Consider the following 25,748-nt stretch of genomic DNA (forward strand, 5'->3'; position numbering starts at 1 on the left):
ACAAATGTGTACCGAATCCTGTATAAAACCAAGGGTTTGTCTTTCGGTGTATATTTTTTTTCCTCTTATTGGCTAATAAATAAAGCACTGTGAGGCTAGTGTCCAGGCAGGAAGGATGGGCAGGGCTACCAGAGGACGAGAATTCTGAGAAGGGTAGGCAGACAGGAGTAGGGATAGGAGTCTGGGAACAGAGGACGCATCAGGTGTCTCTACTAAGCCAAGACCACATGGAAACACATAGATTAATAGTAATGGGTTTGACCAGGTGGTGTTGGCGCACGCGTTTAATCCCAGCACTCAGGAGGCAGAGGCAGGCGGATCTCTGTGAGTTTGAGGCCAGCCTGGTCTACACAGCAAGTGCTAGGATAGGCTCTAAAACTACATAGAGAAACCCTGTCTCGAAAAAAACAAAAGCATAAAAATAGTAATGGATTAATAATTAAGACAGAGCTAGACAACAAGAAGCCCTAGCCATCAGCCAACAGCTTTATAATTAATATATCATCTGAATGTTTATTTGGGGCCAGACAGCTTCGGGAAACTTTGAAACATAAAACAAGCCAGAAGACAAAGAAGCCGGGGTGTAGGTAATACATGGTGGTAGATGAGATGTTCTATGGATGTGAACTTGATTAACAGAGATGCAAACAACTGGGGTTGAGGCGAGAAATAACTGTGGCATCTAGTTTTCATGTCTCCCATAGAAATGTTAATATTACTTACCAAATAAGAGTGGCCATCGCCGTGAGTCACGGTTTGCACAATACGGTTTTTATTAGCTTAAGGGAAACTGACATGTGTCTTTGTAAGTGAATTTCCAGTAAGTCTTAGCAGCTAAGTAAAACATAATTATAAAATTAAAATTCTAAAACAAGAAGCTGAAATTCCTCTAAATGATACATACAAGAGATGTACATGGGCCTTTAAAATGCAAAGTCACATATAAACTTCAACAAGCACAGAAAGGCTTACGGCACGGACCGTGCTACAAAGGTTATTACACAACAACAACAAAAAGTCTTCACTAGAGTTTTTTACCAGGCAAAACAATGAACAGCTTTACAGCTCTTCTAAGTAAATTTGGCCAGTTAATTTCTGTATTTTCAAACTCTGAAATTGTGTCCCTTTATGAAAACTAAAATTAATTTGCCCCAAGACTGAGAAAGTCTACTGCAACTTGCCATCAAATTGAGTAAGGCCAAGATCACAGTGTACCCTCAGTCATGGTCTGTTGCTTCCTAGGTGAACAGAGATATGTATGGTGGATCTAGTGAGAACACGGAAACAGGAACTTAGCAGAAAAAAGCAATTCACACCACGGTGTCCTCCTCACTATAAAAGAAGACAGGAGCTGTGTTCACCACAATCAGTTCACACCACGGTGTCCTCCTCACTACAGAAGACAGGAACTGTGTTCACCACAATCAATTCACACCATGGTGTCCTCTTCACTACAGAAAAAGACAGAAGCTGTGTTCACCACAATCAGTTCACACCATGGTGTCCTCTTCACTACAGAAGACAGGAGCTGTGTTCACCACAATCAGTTCACACCACGGTGTCCTCCTCACTATAGAAGACAGGAACTGTATTCACCACAAGCAATTCACACCACAGAGTCCTCCTCACTATAGAAGAAGACAGGAGCTGTGTTCACCACAATCAGTTCACACCATGGTGTCCTCCTCACTACAGAAGACAGGAGCTGTGTTTACCACAAGCAATTCATACCACGGTGTCCTCCTCACTACAGAAGACAGGAACTGTGTTCACCACAAGCAATTCACACCATGGTGTCCCTCTCACTATAGAAGACAGGAGCTGTGTTCACCACAAGCAATTCACACCATGGTGTCCCCCTCACTACAGAAGACGGGAACTGTGTTCACCACAAGCAATTCACACCACAGTGTCCTCTTCACTACAGAAAAAGACAGGAGCTGTATTCACCACAATCAATTCACACCATGGTGTCCTCTTCACTACATAAGACAGGAACTGTGTTCACCACAATCAGTTCACACCATGGTGTCCCCCTCACTACAGAAGACAGGAGCTGTGTTCACTTCAAGCAATTCACACCACAGTGTGCTCCTCACTAGTCGGAGGACCTCTCTTTCAGAACAGGGCAGTAAATGCATATAATGCAATCACTTAAAACAGAGGACTGATGTCACTTGGTTTCGCAAAAATGAAAAGTTCTTAAACACAGCCAAGAGATGTGAACTGACCTACAAGGTCTGCAAACAGAGTTCTAGATCTCATTTTCTCACATGGTTTCCAGGGAGGCCAGGGGACGTTCCCAGTTGTGACCTGCATTCTGACACACGATGGCCTGGCAAGAGAATCACACCCAGAGTCTGACCAGTAAAATTCTCACTTCATTTTCCACAGCAACATTTCTTCACTTAACAAAATTAAGGACAGTAGAAGACTGAGAGAAAGGGGTTTTTTATTTTTTCCTTCTTTTTGTTAACTTTAAATTTTCTTTCTAGTAAACAGGAGGCTAGGTACCCAACTAAACCACTCATGGAAAGCAATTAAGTTAGCCAGATTGAACATAGATGAAAATAAATAGGAAATATCCAAACAAAAAACTAAGTAAAAGAATCAACAAAGAGAGAGAAGCAAATTTTGCCAAATTCTGTAAATTTCAACTTTTTTCAGGTCCTTATGTGTGCAAGAGAAAAGGGTGGGATTCAGCCACATTCTCCCTTCATCCACATGGACCTCAAGATGAACACCAGCTGAAAGCAAGGAAGTGAGAACCGATCCCGCTGCCAACAGTCACTGTCAGGAAAGAGGAGAGGAAGGAAAAGAGAACAGGGACAGACGGAGGAAGCACTTAGACACTTCACCCCACAGTAGACATTGTAGGACAGCAGGACAGGAGAGAGCAGAGGACAGGAGGGGAGAGCAGAGGACAGGAGGGGAGAGCAGAGGACAGGAGGAGAGAACAGAGGACAGGAGGGGAGAACATAGGACTGGAGGGGAGAGAACAGAGGACAGGAGGAGATAACAGAGGACAGGAGGGGAGAACAGAGGACAGGAGGAGAGAACAGAGGACAGGAGGAGAGAACAGAGGACAGGAGGAGAGAACAGAGGACAGGAGGAGAGAACAGAGGACAGGAGGGAGAACAGAGGACAGGAGGGAGAACAGAGGACAGGAGGAGAGAACAGAGGACAGGAGGAGAGAACAGAGGACAGGAGGAGAGAACAGAGGACAGGAGGAGAGAACAGAGGACAGGAGGAGAGAACAGAGGACAGGAGGAGAGAACAGAGGACAGGAGGAGAGAACAGAGGACAGGAGGAGAGAACAGAGGACAGGAGGAGAGAACAGAGGACAGGAGGAGAGAACAGAGGACAGGAGGAGAGAACAGAGGACAGGAGGAGAGAACAGAGGACAGGAGGAGAGAACAGAGGACAGGAGGAGAGAACAGAGGACAGGAGGAGAGAACAGAGGACAGGAGGAGAGAACAGAGGACAGGAGGAGAGAACAGAGGACAGGAGGAGAGAACAGAGGACAGGAGGAGAGAACAGAGGACAGGAGGAGAGAACAGAGGACAGGAGGGAGAACAGAGGACAGGAGGGAGCAGAGGACAGGAGGGAGAACAGAGGACAGGAGGGAGAACAGAGGACAGGAGGGAGAACAGAGGACAGGAGGAGAACAGAGGACAGGAGGGAGAACAGAGGACAGGAGGAGAGAACAGAGGACAGGAGGGAGAGAGGACAGGAGGGAGAACAGAGGACAGGAGGAGAGCAGAGGACAGGAGGAGAGAACAGAGGACAGGAGGAGAGAACAGAGGACAGGAGGGAGAACAGAGGACAGGAGGGAGAACAGAGGACAGGAGGAGAGAACAGAGGACAGGAGGGAGAACAGAGGACAGGAGGGAGAACAGAGGACAGGAGGAGAGAACAGAGGACAGGAGGAGAGAACAGAGGACAGGAGGAGAGAACAGAGGACAGGAGGAGAGAACAGAGGACAGGAGGAGAGAACAGAGGACAGGAGGGAGAACAGAGGACAGGAGGAGAGAACAGAGGACAGGAGGAGAGAACAGAGGACAGGAGGGAGAACAGAGGACAGGAGGAGAGACAGAGGACAGGAGGAGAGAACAGAGGACAGGAGGAGAGAACAGAGGACAGGAGGAGAGAACAGAGGACAGGAGGAGAGAACAGAGGACAGGAGGAGAGAACAGAGGACAGGAGGAGAGAACAGAGGACAGGAGGAGAGAACAGAGGACAGGAGAGAGAACAGAGGACAGGAGGAGAGAACAGAGGACAGGAGGAGAGAACAGAGGACAGGAGGGAGAACAGAGGACAGGAGGAGAGAACAGAGGACAGGAGGAGAGAACAGAGGACAGGAGGAGAGAACAGAGGACAGGAGGAGAGACAGAGGACAGGAGGAGAGAACAGAGGACAGGAGGAGAGAACAGAGGACAGGAGGAGAGAGGACAGAGGACATGACAGGAGGAGAGAGGACAGGAGAGAGAGGAGGAGAGAACAGAGGACAGGAGGACAGCAGAGGACACAGAGGACAGGAGGAGAGAGGACAGGAGAGACAGAGGAGGAGAGAACAGAGGACAGGAGGACACAGAGGACAGGAGGACAGGAGAGACAGAGGACAGGAGAGGAGGAGGAGAGAACAGAGGACAGGAGGAGAGAAGCAGAGGACAGGAGGAGAGAACAGAGGACAGGAGGAGAGAACAGAGGACAGGAGGACAGAGAGACAGAGGACAGGAGAGAACAGAGGACAGGAGGACAGAGGACAGGAGAGAACAGAGGACAGGAGGAGAGAACAGAGGACAGGAGGAGAGAACAGGACAGGAGGAGAGAACAGAGGACAGGAGGAGAGAGCAGAGGACAGGAGGGGAGAACAGAGGACAGGAGGAGAGAACAGAGGACATGAGAGAACAGAGGACAGGAGAGAGCAGAGGACAGGAGGGGAGAGCAGAGGACAGGAGGGGAGAACAGAGGACAGAACAGAGGACAGGAGAACAGAGGACAGGAGGGGAGAGCAGAGGACAGGAGGGGAGAGCAGAGGACAGGAGGAGAGGGCAGAGGACAGGAGGGGAGAACAGAGGACAGGAGGAGAGAACAGAGGACAGGAGGGGAGAACAGAGGACAGGAGGAGAGAGCAGAGAACAGGAGGGGAGAGCAGAGGACAGGAGGGGAGAACAGAGGACAGGAGGAGAGAGCAGAGGACAGGAGGGGAGAACAGAGGACAGGAGGGGAGAACAGAGGACAGGAGGAGAGAGCAGAGGACAGGAGGAGAGAGCAGAGGACAGGAGGAGAGAGCAGAGGACAGGAGGAGAGAGCAGAGGACAGGAGGAGAGAACAGAGGACAGGAGGAGAGAGCAGAGGACAGGAGGAGAGAACAGAGGACAGGAGGAGGAGAGCAGAGGACAGGAGGAGAGAACAGAGGACAGGAGGAGAGAACAGAGGACAGGAGGAGAGAACAGAGGACAGGAGGAGAGAGCAGAGGACAGGAGGAGAGAACAGAGGACAGGAGGAGAGAACAGAGGACAGGAGGAGAGAACAGAGGACAGGAGGAGAGAACAGAGGACAGGAGGAGAGAACAGAGGACAGGAGGAGAGAACAGAGGACAGGAGGAGAGAACAGAGGACAGGAGGAGAGAACAGAGGACAGGAGGAGAGAACAGAGGACAGGAGGAGAGAACAGAGGACAGGAGGAGAGAACAGAGGACAGGAGGAGAGAACAGAGGACAGGAGGAGAGAACAGAGGACAGGAGGAGAGAACAGAGGACAGGAGGAGAGAACAGAGGACAGGAGGAGAGAACAGAGGACAGGAGGAGAGAACAGAGGACAGGAGGAGAGAACAGAGGACAGGAGGAGAGAACAGAGGACAGGAGGAGAGAACAGAGGACAGGAGGAGAGAACAGAGGACAGGAGGGAGAACAGAGGACAGGAGGAGAGAACAGAGGACAGGAGGAGGAGAACAGAGGACAGGAGGGGAGAGGACAGGAGGACAGGAGGAGAGAACAGAGGACAGGAGGGGAGAACAGAGGACAGGAGGGGAGAACAGAGGACAGGAGGGGAGACAGAGGACAGGAGGGGAGAGCAGAGGACAGGAGGGGAGACAGAGGACAGGAGGGGAGAACAGAGGACAGGAGGGGAGAACAGAGGACAGGAGGGGAGAACAGAGGACAGGAGGGGAGAGCAGAGGACAGGAGGGGGAGCAGAGGAAGGGGGTTGGGGCAGTGAAAGACGAAAAGAGAAAGCAAAACATAAATAACTCAAAGGACAAAGCTTACATCAGATGAAAGGGTGATGGGAAATGGTGAGTGAACGCCATCATGCCGTGTACCAGTGAAACACTCTTCAGGAAGCCCTGCCTCCCTCAGCAACAGAACTGCACCCTACTCACCCTGAGTGGATGGGCTCTGCATCTGAGGAGAAAGAGTCCTGCATCTGGCCCAGCACCACCACTCTTTCTTGCGCTTTGCCACCAGACCTGCTCCCCTGATCATCGCAGCTATCTGAAAGCACCCCTAGTTATATAACCCAACTATATGTTTGTGATAGTTTAATCTGGGCCTGTTTCACTAGCAGACACACTCCATAAGTCAGACAGATTTTTTTCTTCTTTGTTCCGTTCCTCACTGTACTCCTGAGCTTAACACAGCCTATGATTAAATGTGGGGGCCCTTGCTTCCTATTGGAAAAAAAACCAGCAAGAATCTAAAGAGATGGAGAGAAATAAAACCTGTAAGCATCATCAACTCAGCCCACTAAAATAAATACTCCGTTTAGTAGGCAGAGGGTTTAAAATTCTTGAAGACTGATCCTTTAGGGACCTGAATACCTGGTGAATTCATTGAACGTTTACTCAATAAATGAACTAACAACTGTATCGACAACAACTGTCTTCAAATGAAAACAAATGGCATTTTGTGCTTAGTTTTGAAGGAATGTTAGAAACGAAAAACCACCATTGACTGAGTCTGCTGAGGGCCTTGCTAATAAGCTGCTAGATGATGACAGGTGACACCAACCGCGGTGTTCTCACCAGCCAGTGCTGTCAGTCAGACTCAAGCGGCATTTTCTCCAAATTGACAGAATCGCTTACAAAAATTTAAGCATGTGTGCCAAAGTGTGTGTGTGTGTGTCTGTGCGTGTGTGTGTGTGTGTGTGTGTGTGTGTGTGTGTGTGTGTGTGTGTGTGCGTGCGTGCGTGGTGTGTGTGTGTGTGTGTGTGTGTGTGTGTGTGTGTGTGTGTGAACACTGTGGCATGCACACCACACTGCAGAATAACTTTTTACTACTATTCAGGCACAGAATGACTGAAACTTCAAATCATCTGCAGAAACCGCTTCTGTAGACCTAAGTTTAGGTAAAATTTTCAGTACTTCTCCACAGTTCAAACCGAGATCTCTACACGCACATATTTCTGCCTGCTTTCTTAGAATATTAGGCAATCTCTGTGTTGTTTTCCTAAAATTACTTTGCATGATCCAACTAGCCAGAACAATCTATCTGAAATTACAGACAATAAAACTAGTCTTCAATAAGAGGGAAGGAAGGAGGGAGGGAGGGAGGGAGGGAGGGAGGGAGGGAGGGAGGGAGGGAGGGAGGGAGGGTAGGAAGGAAGGAAGGAGATATTTTCCATGTTAATCTAAAGAAGGGAACTTTCACGTTAGGAACTTAACTGGGCTCCTGGCACATGCTTGGCCAACACCCAGCACTGGGCTACTTGCCGAGCTCTCTTCCCACTTTTTATTTTGAGATAGGGTCTCACTAAGTTGCCCAGATTGGCCTTGAACTTGTGATGCTTCTTCCTTGCCCTCAGGAATAAGGTGAGATTATAGACCTGTGCCATCAGGCCCAACTTCAGAAGTTATGTGAAATGATTACCTCTTCACATCAGCCATGCTTTAATATGAGAAAAAAAAAACACAATATTTATTAGCTGCAAGGCAAGAAGTCAAAAGTGAGATCAAAAGGCTTCTACTAGGTCTAATAGTAATACTTAAATCAAGAGAGATTTTGTAACTGCACAGTTCCTATGATTTATTCAGAAGAACATGGTAATTATAGCTATAAGACTTTAATACACTGCACAGGTTACTAAAACACTCAGAGGAATATCATAAAAATGGGTCAAATAATAATCACCAAATCATAGCTAAATAGATGCCTTATACTTCAGTATTCTCAAATCCACAGAAAGGGGGAAAAAAACTTTAAAATAAAATTCCACAAACAACAAACACACTGATGGCTAAGTCCCAGCCCACTGGTTTTCACTGGAAACCAGAGTGAATGCAAGCAGAAGTGATGATGGTCACCTAGCAACAGAGTGATGGTGACTTTTCTTGGGCAGTGAGCAGAGGTAGAGACAGCCAAAGGGCTACCACATTTGCCTGACAGCTGATGGGTGGGATGAGGGGCAGTCACACAGGGCAGACAGGATATGGGCCAGATTAACCACAGAGGAGACAGGAGATGCCATGGGACATAGAACCATACTAAGGACATGGGGATGGTTTATAGGATTCCAGAATCTCAAGAAATAAGACCAGCTCTCCAGTGGAAGGGCCAGAAATACAGAGGAGCAGACGGGACTCTGGGATCACAAAGACCTCAGAGGGGAACGGAGAAGAGCCTGAAAACTCAACTTGGTAGCACAAGATGAGAGTTGATTTCAACCCCCATTAGCAAAGATGGGATGCACACAGGACAACAATGGAGAGTTGGGTATTGTGTTAGTCAGTGTTCTCTAGAGTGGCAGGACTTACAGAATGCATCTCTCTTTCTGGGGGGGGGGGTATTAGAATGATGTACAGGCTGAGGTCCAGGTAATCAAACAGTGGCCAGCAGTGAACAGAAAGTCTAAGAATGCAGTAGTTGTTCAAGTCTACAAGGCTGATTTCTCAGCTGGTTGCCAGTGAAGGAATGGCCTTGCTAGCAAGGTGAGAACCAGCAGGTAAAGAGCAAAGGCTTTCTTCTTCCATGTCCTTATATGGGCTTTCAGCAGAGGGTGTGGGCCTGGATTAGAGATGTGTCTTTATCCTGCCTGGAGATCTAGATTGAAGTCCTACCTCAGAGGTCCTGACTACAAGTGAACCCACCTACTTCACACCAAGCAAAACAATATCCCAGAGGTGTGCCATCCATTTCTGGATTGTAGTTCATTCCAGATGTAGTCAAGTTGACGCTAAGAATAGCCATCCCAGGTCCTGACGCCTGAGCAGATGACCTCACACGCCCGTCTCCTCTCTGCTTCACTCCTCATGAATTCCTACTACAGAAAACTTACTGCTTCTATCTATCTATGGCTGGGCTTGTCAGAGGTCAACACCAGAATGTGGGAAACAGAGGAAAGGAGGAGGAGAGAAGCTATTCTGTCCACTGCAATGGCTGGCCCTGGTCTTCAGAATCCACATCAGCAACTTTAGACCATATGTGAAAACGGGATCCCTTTCTCTTAAGTATTAGAATTTTTCCATGGTCGCACTTGTATTTTAAGTGTGTATCTGTTTGGAAAGAATATAATCATGACCTTAGTGTCATATCACATGGACCATGCAGTTAATACCAGGTACCCCAATTCATCTAGAGTGAGCTTTGTAAATTAAAGAGCTGTAACCACAAAAAAATAAAATAATAAGTTCAGAACTCAAAGTCAGGTAGTATCCTCAAAGACAGCCCTGGCATTTCAGCTTACACATTGGCTAACAAAATTTCAGAGAAGCCGCAGGCAGTTGGAGACAAAGGGTCACTACCATAGTAAGCTGTCAACTTGACACACTTGGAAAGAGGAAACCTTGACTAGGGAATTCCCTGTTGGCTTTATTTCAGAGCAGTCTATGGGCACTTCCTTCATTGTTAATGGCTGTAGGAGAGCAGTGCCTGTCCAAGACTGTGTAAGAGCAGCTGAGCAAGACACGGGAGCAAGCCAGTAAGTGGTTTTCCTCCATGGTCTCTACTTTACTTCCTGCCTAAGTTCCTGCCCTGACTTCTCTCAATGGGCTATAACCATAAGACAACGACCTCTCCTCCCCAAGTTGCTCTTGGGAGGTCTTTCCCATGTCAACAGAAAACAAACTGAATAGCCAGGGCCACACTGGAGAGCACACCCTCAAAGCCCCTGCAAAACCACTGGGCTATTTCCTGGTGTGCACATTAATGAAGACATGAACCACAAATCCTCCTAAGAGCTCACAAAAGACCAATGTGTGCTACCATATAATAGCTCACAGCTCTACAGAGCCGTCATTCTCAGCGCCATTTAAGGAGATTGGCCCTGAACATCACAAACAGGAAGGGTATGCGAACAGCCTTGGCCTGAGAAGAAGACGCATTAAGTAGCAAAAGGAGTCAACATGGCAGTCTTCACCCAGATAACAAAATCACAATGCTACAATGACAGTCCACGGGCTGGAGAGATGGGTCAGCGGTTAACAGTACTTGCTGCTCTTCCAGAGGACCCAGGTTCGATTCCCAGAACCTACAGGGCAGCTGATGACTTTCTGTTATTCCAGCCCCAAGAGATCTAATGTCCCCTCCTTGCCTACACAGGTACCATGAACACATATGGTATACAGACATACATGTAGGCAATATACCCATACATATATAAAATAAATTAAAAAGAAAACCCAGTGTCTGATCTAAAAAAGTGTCTAAATGGATAGGAAGTAGGAAGCAGAGAGTTTTAAATGTTATCCACGCTGCTGGTATCCAGTTTGGGGGTCTAAACCAGTCCCCCACGTCGGGTCCAGCCACACATCCTAAATAAGTCAATTAAAGGAGCCAAATTAAAAGTGGAAAGCAGCAAAGAGAGCTTTCTTCAATAGGGCCACACTGGGAGGAGGGACAAGGGTCAAACAGAGGATCTGGGAAGTGACATCACAGCAGGGCTGGTCAGGTGTGGCCCCGCCCATCACTGGAGGACCCAGAGGCTCCAGTCTGACAAGCTGTTACAACTATGTGAAATCTCTTTCCAGGAAACAAGTACCCCCTCTTTTTCCTTCTCTCAGCAGGAACTTTCTGGGAGATTCTCATTTCTTCTTTGGGGGCCCATTATTTCACCAGCCACATAGTCAGACTAAAAGACATCAAATCTCTTTAAAATGTCTTCATCTGCTAGACCAGTTACGCTGTCTGTAAGACACAGGTATGTGAACAAGCGATGAGTCACTTTGCAATCCTGCCTCGGATTCATATCAAACCAATGAATCTCGTGTTTTCACTACCACAATGTGCAAACGTGCAAACCACACCCAAAAAATAGATCAAGGAATGAATAGCTTCGATCTTGAGCCCCCAGGACGCATAACACAGATCCCCCTGGAAAAGCAGGGTTAGTGAAGAGGGGAACAGAGATTAATAAAACAACCGATTTGCTGTCCTAGGTTTTCCTGGCCAGGAGAATGGAGAACGGAAAGACTGAAATATGAAATCAAAAAGGCATCTGTCTTCCAGGTTCCCCTCTGCCAAGGTCTTAAGAGGAATGTTTGAACTTTCCTGTTGGCTTTGTATGCAAATAGCTCCAGATGCTTAGGAACCACATCTAAGTCCCTTGCCTCAGCATCTGCTGGTCCAATTCCCATTATTCCTTCTGCAGGGCCGGCTTGTGACAGACAGTTTAGTCTGCCCTCTTTATAAGCTGTTTTGAAGGAGCTAATTTGGATTAAAGTATCTATCTGGACCACTTGTTTTTCCCTTTGATGGTCACTGGATTCTAATGTGGTCTGTGCAGAGCTGCAAGGAACTCAGAGGCATTATTGGAAGGGACAGTGTTCAAGGTTTGTGCCTCCCACCTCGCCTTCTACACAACTGACATTTGTAAGGTCGAAAGCAAAAAGTGAACAGCCTTTTGCCTCTTAAAACTGTGCCACCCACATTGTATAAAAATGGCTTCATAACACGTCCTGACCCAGTATTCACTGTAGGCAACTACTATCAGAGACTGAAACTCGCATTAAGGGCAGAAGGCCTGCCAGCACGAAAAAATAAATCTGGGGAAACATTCCGTCCTCCTAGGCAACAGCTTCCACAAGTCAGTAGGTGAAATGAAGTCAGCAACTCACAGACCTGTGTACCTGAAACTTGGAGAACCTACTGAGTCCACAGAAAAGTCAAAACCGAAACAACCTGAATAAATTCCATGAATTCTGAAACTCTGGAAAAAGAGGCACAATAAAGAAATTAATAAAAAAAATGCATATAGATGCCAAACCAAGACAACGCAGTATTAAAAACATACAAGGTCAGCATACAAGAACACAGGGGAGGGGCAGCAGAAAGGGAGGGGCAGAGGGGACGGGGGAGCACAACTGACATGGAAGGGAAAAGCAGGTACAGGAAGACATCACCACACAGGAGCAGGTCAAGCAGACTACACAGCCCCAGGGTCTCCACACAGATATAAGCTTACACACTCACACGCGCATCTCACATATCTATCAGTAGACAACCAGTAATTTCAGGGAAATAAAAGTAGAACAGTGCTTCTTTTATAGACATTACAAAAGACAAGTTATTTTGCAATTGTGTAAAACAAAATTTCTTAGCTTAAAAAAAAGTGTTGCTTTCCAAAAGCTATACTCTCATGAGCAGCCATTTTGAATGTTGTTGTATTGTCTACCACACAAATCCTGAAATGGCTTTCTTCAGGAAAAAAAAAGTATTAGAAAAATAAATCATCAATGAAGTACAGGCAATAGATGCAACCATTATTGCTCTTGGACCTGTAGTGAGTTAAAGTGTGACCTAATGTGCACTGTTTCTGTCATGCAGAAGAACCAGGGAGATAGCAGAAAAGATCAGCAAAGGAACGCCCTGTCCGTCCAAGCATCTGTGGCCACTCTGTAAAAGCGAGTGCCATCATGCATGATGTGTGGGGGTCAGCATGCTTGCTGTGACACTCCTGAGAGTCAGGGGACAACTACACAAGTTGGTTCTGTTTCTACCAGGGTGGAAACTCAGGTGTCAGGAGACAGGTGTTTTACTCACTGACCAGGACACAGGCCCTGTGACTATTCTTGTCAATCATCACTTCCAGGTCACAAACCCGGTGACTATTCCTGTCAACTGTCACTTCCGGGTCACCCATGTGAACTGAAAGTCACCAGAACACTTAACTCTGACACACAAACCTGCCACTCTTAGCAAATATTGAAGGTTTTCAAGACTGACACATATTCGAAGCAGTTTAGTTTTGTGCTTATACCTTATCATTAAGACTGTTTATTCACCTTGGATTGAAAATAACCAAGAAGAGATAACTGCAAGCAAATCTATTCACCAGTCATCAAAGAATCGCAGAGTCGTGGCTCAAGATATCACTACCGTAGTGGTTGCAACTCCAAAGGATTCGTACCCATTTTCTGCTATGAAGAGACTAAAACAGGCAATACAGATGATCTGCACATGAGATTACAGTTAAAATCCCATCACGACCATCCTTACAGTGCCACTACTCAAAGCAGTCAAGAGGGAGAGGAACCTGTGTCCATAACAAGTGAATAAAAGATGGGACATTAGGGTTGAAAAGGAAGGAAACTGGGACAGGTGATGCAACACGAGTAAAACTTGAGAGCACTGTTCTGTGCAAGGTGTGGTTCAACCTACACATTAAAATAACAAAGAGGGCAAACTCCATCACCATTGTAAAATATGAACTGGGACACATTAAACACCAAGCAAGTGGTACAAGACGACCTTATGATGGTGCTTCGGGTGCTGAACACAGTAGAACAGCCAACATCTTTTTCTTCAAAGAAAACTGGAGACCCAGATGGGCAGATGGGAGGCGAGGGCACTGGAAGAAACAGGGCAGATGGTGGGAGACGCACTGCCCAGATCACAGTGTGGCGGTCTGAAGGGCGAGGCGAGACAACTGCCACAAGGAAGGCAGCCATTTCTCCTTGGCCAGCTCTCACCAGAATGCAGTGATAACGTCAACGCTGTGGGCTGCAGTGAGGAGGGGCCATCATCTCAAGCCCACCGTCTTCAGTTACATTCTCCAATCCCCATAACATGAGAATAGCTATGCATTTTAAGTAACGTCTTGGCTGATCTTCGGTGGCAACCTGACTAGACTTAGAATACCTGAGAAGACACATTTCTGGGTGAGGGAGTTCCCAGAAAGGTTTAACTCAGGAGGGAAAAGTCATCCTGTGTGTAGGACAGGGCAGGACAGAATGTCACCATCTCATGGGATGGGTCAAAGCTGGACATAAAGGAGCAAGAGCTGGAAATCAGCGCTCGCCATTCCCTGCTTCCTGCCTGTGAATGCAGCGTGACACCTGCCTCACACTTGTCCCCATGACAGACTGCACCCCTCCAGATCGTGGGCCAAAATAAATCCTCCCCCTTAAGCGGTTTCCAACCAGCTATCTGATCACAAGAAAAGTAATCAAGATGGGGAGAGGCTGCACAGGAGTGAGGAGGATGGGGGCAGAGGGTACGTGCACACCTTGGCACCCATCCATCCCACCGTCAGTACTGTCTGTCTGTAGACTACATAAACGGACATTTGAAGAGAAACATGACTTTTCCCCAGTGGTGTTCAGAAACTGTCATCTGGCCCTGTCTTGAAGCTGTATCTTCATCACTAGGAAAACAAACTTCCCAATACTCCTACTTAACAAAAGTCTTATTTTGACCCTGAAATGAACCTTTCCATCCTCTACAAAATACTCAAAACTTAAGCCAAGTGTTTGAGTGGTTTTTCAAGACATATCCTTGGAAACAGCTTTCTACAGATGATAGACAGGTAGGGTGTAGACAGGACGGTCACGCCTAGTCACCCACTCACAGAAGTGGATAAATCCTGTAGCTTGCATCTGTCTGCATCCAGCAGCAGCCACAGAGAGACAGTTTGTATAAACAGGAGAGAAGCAGATGGCCATGGATCCAAAATCAGCCTTTAGCCAGGCCTGAAAAGGTCATTTCTTCAAACCAATAAGGAGACCAGAACACCATCTTTAGACCTGAGTGCTTTCTGGGGAAGTGAGGGAAACAGAGAGAAGGAGGGTGAGAGGAGTTGCTGGCTCATCAGCTCACTATGGTGAACTAGTGCCAAGCTCTGTTCTCCAACCTTCAGGCAGGCTTTATTTGTACAAGCAAGGTATCACCACATACCCCTCCTTTTTATGTCTAAAATTTAAAAAAGTTTGTAATATAAGGAAAACTATATACAATAAGTGCAATAAATATAGACTATATATATGTATATATATATATATATATATATGTGCAATAAGTACATTGACAATGTCTAGTCCATTAGCATTTGACAAATTCAGAGAAAATACTGCACACTGATTCTTTCTTGATGATTCTAAAGTCTTGTACCCAATTTACTTTCTATCCTAATTTGCATTATCAAATTATCTTTTAATGTCTTTCAAACCTATTACATTTAACACATTTTTTGTGGGATTCTTTTCTGAGTAACAAGGAAACAAGGAAAACTGTAACTATAGTATCTAGTCTTCAACTCCCTCAGAGACCCAAGGAGGAAATAACATTAACTGAGTAAACAGGAAGTATTAACAAGCTACTTCCAAAAACTGTGAGAAATGACAGAAACAGCCTGGTCAGTCACCCAAGGTTGCTCTGCAACACTGGGGCATCTATATCTGACAGACTCTTGTTTAGGTATTGTGTTTATACAGCATTCTGAAAATGTAATGTATAATTAAATAAAGATTATAAATAGTCACCTATAATAGGTTTTCTAGGTACACAGAGATATATTTAAAATGAATGGGTATTCTTTCAAACCTCTCAAAGACTTTCAGGATATGGTATTTAAAATGGTTTATTAGGGCTTTTCATGACAATGAGACATGTCTGCTCCTGACAGCACCAATCTACTTCAGAGAAGATGATGGGCATGGAAGAAACTGTACACGGAGCTTACTTTCTTTGTGGCAAAGTTAAGCCACTGGGCAAGAAAGTGCCCTTGCCACAACTGCTGACAGTATGCTGTCCAAAATGAACAAATGGGACACCAAAGAGAGTAACTGCAAAACCTTGTCAAGACAAGGCTGGGCAGCCCTTCAAAAAATTCTGCTTCACAGAAAAGTCTTCCAGACACTATGGCCTATGGGCTGAAGATGGATGCCCCAACATTACAGAGAAACTTTGGATGACTGTGCAGGCAGCAAGATGTATCTGTCAATTATAGAGTTTATATATTATCCTTCTGAGGTCTTTGAAAGAGCTGAAGACAGATAGTTATGGTTATGGTTTGCCTTAGTTATGATAAAAGATAAGTTACATATAAAACTTTAGACTCACAAAGATAGGACAGATAATAGAATATTTTCTTTAAATTTTGCCAAATGTTAATGGACTAAATATTGTTAACTACAGTTCTTACTTGATAACTATTTTGACATGTAATTTTACTATGTTAAAGTTAAAGCCTTCCTTTTAATTTAGACAGAAAAGAGGAGATGGTGGGAGATATCCTTCTGTATGCTGTGAATATGTTTCTCTTATTCACTGATGCATAAAGCTGTTTCGGCCAATGGGCAGGCAGGCTGTAGCCAGGTAGGAAGCATAAGTGGGCCTACCAGACCAGGAGAATTCTGAGAAAAAGAATGCAGGGAGTGAGTCTCCAGTGAGATGCCATGTAGCCACTGGGAAGGTAGGATGCCTGGGCCTTCTCTGGTAAGCCAAACCATGTGGAGACACATAGATTAATAGAAATATGCTAACAATTAAGAGAGAGAGCCAGTAAGAAGCTTGAGCCATCGGCCAAACAGTTTATAATTGATATAAGCCTCTGTGTGTTTATTTGGAACTAAATGGCCTAGGGACTGGGCAGGATGGATATCCCCACAGCCTACATATGGCCTCTGAGACCAGGGACAAAGCTTCTTGGCAACTGCCTCTCACATCCAGATACTGAAGGAGCTTCTCCCTCACTCCACCCCTCCCCACGGAATTTGGCCCCTCCTACCACTTCTATTCTGTGACTGAGCATCCAAACAAACCCTCTGAGGTACAGCGTCTTACGACACCTTTACATGGGGACATGACGTCTCTCCCTTGCTCTTGTGAGAAGATGAGCACTGGATGTGGATGCCTGGGCCTCTGCAGGGAGACACCAAGCCCTTAAGGCGTATGCCCGGGAATGGTGGAGCTGGGCAATTATGACAGTGGCTCCTTGTTCACCTTTCTGAGAAACATTCACACTGACCTCAGGAGTATCAGGAGTATAAGCCAAGGTAGATGTGAACGACATATGTTGTACTTAAGGCTCATTCAGAGTCCCTTATACAACCAGCCTCCAGCTGGCACAGAATGGGAAAAAAGGAAATTTGGATTCAGACTGTTCTAGGTCTCTACATTTTTCAGATCAAAAAACCAACAAACTTAAACAAAAAAAATGAGAACTGGGTTTTACAAACAAACAAACAAACAAAATCACTTTAGATACAGGAAAGAAAGAATCCTGTAACCAGGACGCAATACCTGTAGGAAAGGTGGCCCAGGGGACAGCAGGGGACATTGCTTGGTTTCCACTGTGTTCACCATCAAAGGTCTCTGCGGCCTGTAAGACAAGGCAAGACCATTTGAAAAGACCTAAAGAGCTGTAGGTTTTATCAGTAGTCATGTGCCTAGCCCCACAGGCATGCTTCTGCGATGAGCCACTCACTCACATTCTCTCTGAACACCCACCCCACTGCCATCTACAGTGCCAGATCCCAGTTCCCAGGTAAATGACTTCCTTCCTTATCCCAACAACCTCACGTCAATGAAATGTTTATTTCGTGTGTCTTTCATTGTAATTTAACTCATCATATTTGTCCATCGGTGTAAAAATTCCCTTAACAATAGACTTGAGCAAATCTTTTATTTGAAAAGGTCATTTAGATTAACATGAGATTTAGGGACTAATCTGAAAGAGCAGGTGAGCCTGTCTTCTTGAACAATCTGGTCTCTCTGGTACCAAACTGTAGAGAATTACAAAAGCCAGCATTTTCAGTGAATGGGCTCTCCTGTTTGGTGGCAGCTACTTAGGACAAGGCTTACAGAGAGCACAAAGTTTTCAGTCTCTCAGGTAGCTGTTAAAGTGAGATTAGTATTATGATTAGTATTAGAGAGTTAAAGTGAGATCAGAGCCATGATTTCATAATTCTAATTCCTCTTCTGCACTGAGTTGCCAGACAACTCAGAAGCCAGAGGACATGGGCTGCAGAGGACAGAAGATGAGGCTGCACTGTCCACGCGCTGTGAAAGTGAGTATATTGGACTGAACACAGGACGAAGACCTTCTGCTCCTCCATAGCAGAACTGAAGAGCAAGAACGCCTGCTGAACACAGTCAAACCACATCAGGAAATGAGTGCTAGCCCTCCTGTTGAGAGGACTGACACACTGAAGTGACACTGAATTCAGTTGTCACTTGTGAAAGCAGCTGCGGCTTTTCTATGGCTCTGCCATGGTTGAGCTGCGAGAAGATGCTTGTGTGGGACCCTTAAATAACAGCTTCCAGGCACCAAGGCAACATCTGGTCCTCAATATCCATGGAATCTTAACAAAGTTTTGAATGCTCCATTTAACACGAATGAGACTCCAAACATAAACTATTAGATAAAAGCATGGAACACTCAAATGAGTTTTTTAAAAAGCAGTTTGGGATGAAACATGGAATGCATGCACATCTACACTGACAGCCTGCACACAGAAAACCCACATGTCTACACTGGCTGCCCACACACAGAAAACCTATATGTCTATACTGGATGTCTGCACATGGAGAACATGTGTCTATAGCATTTCCCTGCACATGAAGAACATGTCTACAGTACTTGCCTGCACATGGAGAACATGTGTGTCTACAGTACTTGCCTGCACATGGAGAACATGTGTGTCTATAGTACTTGCCTGCACATGGAGAACATGTGTGTTTATACTGGTTGCCTGCACATGGAGAACATGTGTGTCTATAGTACTTGCCTGCACATGGAGAACATGTGTGTCTATACTGGTTGCCTGCACATGGAGAACATGTGTGTCTATAGTACTTGCCTGCACATGGAGAACATGTGTGTCTATACTGGTTGCCTGCACATGGAGAACATGTGTGTCTATAGTACTTGCCTGCACATGGAGAACATGTGTGTCTATACTGGTTGCCTGCACATGGAGAACATGTGTGTCTATACTGGTTGCCTGCACATGGAGAACATGTGTGTCTATAGTACTTGCCTGCACATGGACAGCATGTGTGTCTATAGTAGTTGCCTGCACATGGAGAACATGTGTGTCTATAGTAGTTGCCTGCACATGGACAACATGTGTGTCTATAATACTTAACTGCACATGGACAGCATGTGTGTCTATAGTGGTTGCCCGCACATGGAGAACATGTGTGTCTACAGCAGTTGCTGCCTGTACCTGAAGAACACACGTGTGTGCACCGACTGCCCGCACACTGGCAGCTATGATAACAAATGACCTGCTGCTGAAAACGGCCACTGTTCTGCCTTGAAAATGCCCCCACTTCTCCATCGACAGTAATTGCACCCCTAACTTTTACAGCTCTCTTTTTACCAAATCCAAACTAGGTGAACAACTAAAAAACAAGAAGAAGAAAGTTCTGAGCTCACACAGTGGGTGGTTCCAAGTCTTGAGCCCTGGCATTTGACTCTTAATCCAGAGATTTTCCTGCAAGACTATACTGGCTCCGCAAAAATAACTGGTTTATAAAATATTCCAATAAAACGAGCACACATTGAAAAGCTCACAATGCCTGCTTACAAATGTCCCACCAAACCCTGAGAGAGCGGTGTGGAACTGCAGCAATGATCATTGCCACCGGCTGGACGTCTGCGTGTGTCACACAGGAAATCCACGGGGGGGGGGGGGGGGAGTGTCACAGGTGGGAACAGGGCTGTGACAGGCTCTGACCTGACACGTTCTAACAGATGTGTCCCCATCCTCTAGTGACAGTCTGAGCTCTTCCTGATGCCTCACCAGCCACATTAATTACCCTGATTTAAATCCTTCCTATGGCAAGAGCAAAGCGTCAATAACAACCCATCCCTGAGTCTCTCCATTTCCCTTGACTTCGATCTCTGTTTCAGAATTACATCAAAGCGACTAAGAATAGAACATGAGGGTAGGAGCAACCACTCAGTCAGTAAACTGTCTGCCTTGCAAGCACAGAACCAGAGTTTCTTCCCCAAGACGCACTCTTAACAGATCTGGGCACGGTGGCGTGCATTTGTAATCCCAGTGCTAGGAAAGATGATCCCTGAGGCTTGCTAGCCAGACTGCACAGTCTACTTGACAAGCTCCAGGCCAGTGAAAGACCCTGTCCAAAAGAAAAATGAACGGGACCAAGTAAGAGACCTAAGTGGTTGTCCTCTGGGATCTAGACGCTCATGCACACGGAGCAGCAGCAGACACACACTCGGTGAATAACAGATCAAGGAAACAGTGAAAGTAAACACATTTTTGTAATAGTTTATTGTTACCCAAAGTTAAAAACAGATGACACTTACCTCGAAGCCACCAAAGTCGTCATCGTCCATCTTCAAGCAGCACCTGAAACACAGAACAACTGAGATGAGACAAGCCACCTGCATCCAAGCACGCCTGTGACTTAAAGGAATATACACTCTGAGCTGTAAATTAAAGCTGTTTCATTTGGGTTATGAAGGGCTTTCTTAAACTGTATTGTGCATTTTTTATCACTTAAAAAAAAACAGCTAGTAATTGGTTATTTTTTTACTTTCTGGCAAAATTAGCAATTTCTGGAACTTTTTCAGTAACCATGTATTTTGCCATTTTCTGTTGAGACTCCAGGAGTGGAAAAAATATTCTTTTACATTTTAATTTGCTTTTCCCAAAGTGGCGCTAGGCCCCATCAGTAATGCTTCCTGCTTTCCGAATCTACTCCTCAGCTGCCTGGCAGCATCAGCACAAACTCCAGTTAAGAACAGGACTGTGGTTGAGTTTTTGGAAATCTGTCCCCCACCACAAAGGTTCTTCCCTCGGTTTCATGGCCGGGCTGAGTTAGATTCTCAAAGTTGATCAGCATTTTTGAACGGTGGCCACGACTTCTGGAGCATTTGATATGTGTATTTTTAGCCGAAACTGCTTTGCACTTCTGGAAAAATGTGGAGCAAGTTACTGAGCCGATCAAGGTAAATCAAGTCGTGTGTTCACGAGACGAGGCAGAAAACATGAGAGGACCCAGGATCCTTCACACCTCACTCTCAAGGTGGGAGAGAGAGCACCGTACCACACGGGCTGTGCCTCTCCCTAAACACGTTACGGGAGGGTCAAGGGTCAATCAAGCCTTAGCGCCGAGGCTTCAGAACTAAAGCAGCGGCTTTGGCTCACAGCAGAAAGGAAGGAAAATGCCCGAAAAAAGGCTGGGGAGTAATCGTCACCTATGCTCCCTAAGAGTGAGAACAGGAAAACAGAAGTGAAGCCCAGCAGGCCTCGCTCCAGGGAGCCAGAAGCCATGCTCAGGTCCCTGAGGAACACCTACCAACAACTCCATCAAAAGAATTCCACACTCCAGAACTCAACAGCAAACAAATACACTAATCACAGACAGCTTTCATGAGGCCAACCAGACTCATTTTCACAAAAAGTATAAAGAATGCGTGTGGACAGAAGCATGATAATTTTATAAGTGGCGCTGAGTTGCTAGAATTGCTAACACAGAAAGGACAGAGGCGGCACTGCCACGGTTTGGTCACAGCCTCACAGTCTGATGACATTTCTCCAAAAACGTATTTCTTTTTATAAATTTAGAAATTAAAGCTCAGCTAGCCATCGGTAGGAAGCACCTAGAAAATATGAACCAGACTGCTAAGAACAACGCTCGGTGGCGGGTAGTCTGAAATGTCATCACGTTATTCGCGTCTCAACTGAGGACAACTCTCCTCTGATGACATCCGTCAGGAAGAAACTATGGGAGAAGAAGATGTGCACCCTAAGGATTACCAGGGAAACTGTAGACACCACCGCTGTCCTTTCACGTGGATGCCACAAACCTCCGGGGTCAAATGCCGTGTATTTTTAGCATCTATGAACGCCACTGCACTCGGGGACTCACTTCTAAAGACTGGAGTTTCCAGAGTTAATGCTCCCGTGTTTTCACAAGGCTTATCCTGACACGGGACGGGAAGGATGCCACGGAGCCGACAACACAAGCACACAACATGTTCGCCTGTGGTAAGGAAGCAGATTCCTAAGTTCTGATGGAGCTGTGCAAAACAGCAGAGTGGTGACCGCTGACGCTCTAGGTTCCAGCAACTCCTACGTACCGAGGGAGACAAGACAGAGTTCCTCTTCTAGATGGGCAAAAAAGCAGTCACGTATTTTATTTAAAAGTAAATAAATGTGCCCTGTATATCTTAAGATATGATGCCTCAGAAATGCTGTGTTAAAGACATAGCCTTTCTGAAAATAATTTAGATTCAAACCCTATGACAGTTTCCTTTTGAAAATTAAGAGAAGAAAGAAAACGGATGTTTTTTTTGCTGCTGATTGTGTGTGTGTATTTTTAGAAACAGGATTTCACTATGTAGCCCTGACTGGCCTGGAACTTCTATTTAGACCAGGCTGCCTTCAAAATTCAGAGAGACCTGCCTGCCTCTGCCTCCTGAGTACTGGAATTAAAGGTGTGAGCCACCGTGCTTGACCTCAACAGCACTGGTTTTTTTAAAACTCAGTTTTACAGGGGCCAGAGAAACAGCTCAGTCAATAAAGCATTTGACACACAAGTATATGAAGCACTGTTTAGATCCCCAGAATTCACATAAAAAGCAGGTATATATAAAAATCCTGTAATACCAGCACTTGGGAGGCAGAGAGAGGGAATCCTGGGTCAAAATGGCCAGCTAGACTAGTCTGCACTGTCCAGCTCTGGCTTCAGCAGGAAAGCCTGCCTCAAAAATCAGTGATCAAAAATCATGCCCAACATTTACGTTGGGACTCAAACCCCTATACACACATGAGCATGCAAACATGCAGCCCACAAATACACAAACATACAAAAAGGTCATCGATTTACAACACACAAAAGTTAAAAAGCAATTTTTAAGAAGGAAACATCAGAGGTTCTTCATGGACTCTGTCACTTGAATACACTCAACCCTTGGTTCTTTCTAAGCCATAATGTGTTAAGTCGCTGTGAAACGTGTCTGCAGTTTGTGTTACAGCCATTAGAACTGCAGGGATTCCCACCATGTGTCAAGTAACACCTAAGCAGAGAATGATGAGGCTCTAACTCAGAGCTATATCCCACTAACTCGGGACCAAGGCTAAAGGTTTTCATAGTATCTAAGCTCAACAATCTCAGGACCCCTTGCATGTAAATTAACCTATCCTGTTGCTTTATTATGTTAATTCCCTATTCTGCCATCCTCAGTATTTAAAACACTGACAGTACTTTTAAAGTCCGGTTTGAGAAAAACAGACCAGAGAGTAAAACATGCACAGGGACAGCATTGCACACCCTCTGCTACCAGCCACTCCACAGATGTCAGCCAAGGTCCTTGAGAGGCTGAGTGGTGAGGAAGAAAGCTCAGATCCAGGGAAAAAGCACACAGGTATAAACAACAGTGAAAACTCTTAGGGAGAAAACTGCCTAGTGTGGGAAAATAACTGAGGGGGGATCTATGGTTGGGAATATCAGGGGACTTTTGAGACAGACTGAAGGAAATGAACAGAAATTCTAAATAGAACTTTTTAAAAAAAAAAGTACATTTTATCCAAGTTTCCACTGAAAGGTCTTCTTTAAAATGACCCACTCCCCCCACCAAAAAAAGATGTTACATTAAAATGCTTGTGTGTGCTCCTAAATACAAACAAGGTTTAAAGAACAAACAAGGTAAAGGAGAAAAGTGTGAAGCATGGCAGGGAAGAACAGAGATGGCTCAGCCCCATTTCCCTCAGGCTACCCACAGAAGGCTCAAGAATGAGCAACTAGCAGTTGGTTAAAGATGAGGCTCAAATTCCAACCAATCAGGGCTGCACCTCAATCGCCAACCAAAATCATAAAGCCAGTCAGTTGCAGTTCTTCCCCCAGCAGAACACAGGAAGCATGAAGACAGAGTTTTTGCACCATCTCAGTCTTCATGATTGAAAGCAAAACCATGCCAGTGTGTCCTGGAAAATAGCAGCACTGTGTCACAGCGAGGCACATGAAAGCATCAGTGCTCAAGGCTTCCTGCTGTGTCTACCACGCTTTCCCTTTCCTTCTTGGATGAGCCGGTGCCTGCTCTGTATCTACTACCAATCAGAGCGAGCACGGCTTGATTTCAGCTACCCTTTATTACACACGTTTGTGTACATGTATGTCAGAGGACAGCCTGTAGGACTTGTGAGTAGACTCCTTTATCCATTGAGCCATGTCGCTGGTCCAATCTGTCAACTCTCTGTAGTGTAAGCATCCTCTAAATTGGAAGCTAGTGTTTCACTTTTTTAAGGGAGCTTTGGATGGAAAATAATTCTATTTTTTAATAATAAATTTTGGTCTTTTTAAATCTTTTGGTTTTTAGATATATACCTGCACTTGCTACAAAGAAAGCTAATAATTTTAGATATTTAAATGTTCAAGCAAGCTACAGCTTAATATTTACATGTAGTGAAACCAAAGATCTAGTTTCCTTTTAAAAAAATATGGAAGTTCTCCACGCCCCATTTCCTTTATTATAAAGTAACTTTTTCCTTCACTAACCTGATACTTTCTTTATCATATAACACATTCGTTGCTGCAGAATAAACTTTGTACACTGTAAATATGTATAAACTATTCTCATTGGTTAATAAAGAGCTGACTGGCCTAGAGCTAGGTGGGAGAGGCAGACTAGGAGAATTCTGGGAAGAAGGGTGGAGTCAGAAGTGTCCCCAGCCAGACAGAGAGGGAACAAGACACACTCGAGAGGTAAATACCACAAGCCTCAGGGCAGCACATAGATTAATAGAAATGAGTTCATTTAAGTTATAAGAGCTAGTTAATAATAAGCCTGAGCTATCAACTGAGCATTTAAAATTAATAAGACTCTCTGACTGGTTACTTGGGAGCGGCTTGCAGGACAAAAACTTCCACCAACCATTTATTTCGGAACACACAGACCCATGGATATGTGTGCCTATTTCTAGCTGCAGAATTATTTTGATGGCACTGACACCCATACGGGACCAAGCAGTACCACCCTAAGCCTGGTGCATTGTAGCTTATCAGTGAAGTTGTCATTTTCCTTAATGAACTTTTTTCTGCATCTTTTGTCAAGTTTACACCTGATGCTCTACGAGTCTAGTGTCTCCTTTTACATTACTTAACTATGTCTTACGCCCATCTTTCTTTGGTAAGCTCTCATTGGTAATTGTTTTACCTGTACATTCCTTCATGTTAATTTTATATGCAAATGATCATTTTGTCTCCAGACAGCAAGTTTCCTTTCCTCCATTACAATCCCACTACCCCAGGTTCTGTTCCTTTTGTCACTTGCATAGGCCATGCTCTTCACTGCTGCCCTGGTGCCTGGTGCCATGCGATGGGCTGCACTTGCTGAAGATAATTTCAAAGCCATCTTCTAACCCATGTGTCCCTCTTAAAGTGGACGCCAGCACTGTCCTCTCTCCTGACACTAGGCGCATGTGACCTCCCTAACAAAATGGAAGACAGCCAAGCGCCCGCCATGTGTGGGAATGCAGTGTCCTCTAGCGCCTGCCCCCTATCTCTTGCCTTGGGAATACAGATGCCAGATGCAGAAAAACCACAGCGGCCCACACAG

General features: G+C 45.5%; 1 protein-coding gene across 6 annotated transcripts in view; it reads right to left on the bottom strand.

Annotated features, from left to right (window-relative positions):
• Window positions 1-25,748, bottom strand: part of LOC103164262 (coiled-coil domain-containing protein 91) — a 187,437-nt gene that overhangs the window by 123,978 nt on the left and 37,711 nt on the right. For 5 of the 6 annotated variants that reach the window (XM_027430066.2, XM_027430067.2, XM_035449069.1 and 2 more), the window contains 2 exons: window positions 20,493-20,535; window positions 17,456-17,534 (listed from right to left, as the gene is read on the bottom strand). In XM_027430066.2, coding sequence (XP_027285867.1) covers window positions 17,456-17,534; window positions 20,493-20,522 — 109 coding nt within the window. In that variant the 5' untranslated portion in view covers window positions 20,523-20,535. Of the gene's footprint in view, window positions 1-17,455; window positions 17,535-20,492; window positions 20,536-22,060; window positions 22,082-25,748 lie in introns of those variants that run through there. The other variant, XM_035449068.1, reaches the window with a different exon arrangement.

This window comes from Cricetulus griseus, chromosome 8 (assembly GCF_003668045.3).
Source record: "Cricetulus griseus strain 17A/GY chromosome 8, alternate assembly CriGri-PICRH-1.0, whole genome shotgun sequence".
Classification (NCBI taxonomy): domain Eukaryota; kingdom Metazoa; phylum Chordata; class Mammalia; order Rodentia; family Cricetidae; genus Cricetulus; species Cricetulus griseus.